The following is a 949-nucleotide window of genomic DNA, read 5'->3' on the forward strand; positions in this document are numbered from 1 at the left end:
CCCCGATCCCGGCGCCGCCCCGAGCCCGGGCTCTCTCTGAAAGGCGGGATCCGGGTACCAACCCGCCTCGCCGAGCTAGCGCCCTGCTCCCGCTCCCGCTCCCGCGCTGGGTGCCACCTCGCCCACCACACCCCTCTCGGGGGCCCCCGGCGCCGGGACGGACGGAGATGCTCAAAAAGGACGTCCCTCGGGCGCCCGGTCGGCCCCTTGCCCTCCATCCCTCTCTACTTTGGGCGCCCACCAGGCGCCCCGGCCCACTTACCGCACGGCCGCGAGATGGAAAGGGCGATGGCGAAAGCGGCAGCTCTGCGCCGGCCGAAGCAGCCGCGCGGCCAAGGAAGACACGAAAGAACTTGCAGCCATAGCCCGCGCCGGGAGGCTAGAACGCGCGCGGGCCGCACGGTTATACCGCAGCCGCGTGGCAGGCCCCGCCTCTCGCCGGCGCGCATTGGCCCCATCGCCACGCCACCGGCTCTCCGTTGGGCCGGCTGGAGCCGAAGGAGCCAATCGGTTGCGCCTATTCAACGTACACCGGGTCCAGAAGAGCCCTGCTTTTGATTGGAGCGAGAGGGGCCCGGAGCGAGGCCCCGGAAGGCTCGGATGCCTCGGTAACATGCCAGGATTGGCTGTGCAAGTCAAGCCCCTGCCTGACGCGGCTAGTGTCACCGAAGCCTGGCCAACCCAAGCGCAAAGTTCATTCATTCATTCGTGGAACAATTATCTGAGCTCCTACTGTGTGCCAAGCGCTGTGACGGGTAGATGAAAAGACGGGCAGATAGAATTTCTCCTAATAAATGTGGAAGGAATGATGGAGTTAAAAAAAAAATCACCATCTGCGCCGGGCGCGGTGGCTCACTCCTGTAATCCCAGCACTTTGGGAGGCAGAGCCAAGAGAATTGCCTGAGCCCAGGGGTACGAGACCAGCCTGGGCAACTTGGGGGTACGAGAC

General features: G+C 65.0%; 1 protein-coding gene across 1 annotated transcript in view; it reads right to left on the bottom strand.

The window, feature by feature from the left end:
* MTHFD2 (methylenetetrahydrofolate dehydrogenase (NADP+ dependent) 2, methenyltetrahydrofolate cyclohydrolase) overlaps positions 1-425 on the bottom strand; it is a 15,713-nt gene extending 15,288 nt beyond the window's left edge. Inside the window, exon 1 of the mRNA XM_008064376.2 lies at positions 263-425. Coding sequence (XP_008062567.1) covers positions 263-363 — 101 coding nt within the window. The 5' untranslated portion in view covers positions 364-425. The remainder of the gene's footprint in view (positions 1-262) is intronic.
* Positions 426-949: the final 524 nt, after the last annotated feature.

This window comes from Carlito syrichta, unplaced genomic scaffold (genome assembly GCF_000164805.1).
Source record: "Carlito syrichta isolate Samal-C Ts95f unplaced genomic scaffold, Tarsius_syrichta-2.0.1 Scaffold307324, whole genome shotgun sequence".
Taxonomy (NCBI): Eukaryota; Metazoa; Chordata; class Mammalia; order Primates; family Tarsiidae; genus Carlito; species Carlito syrichta.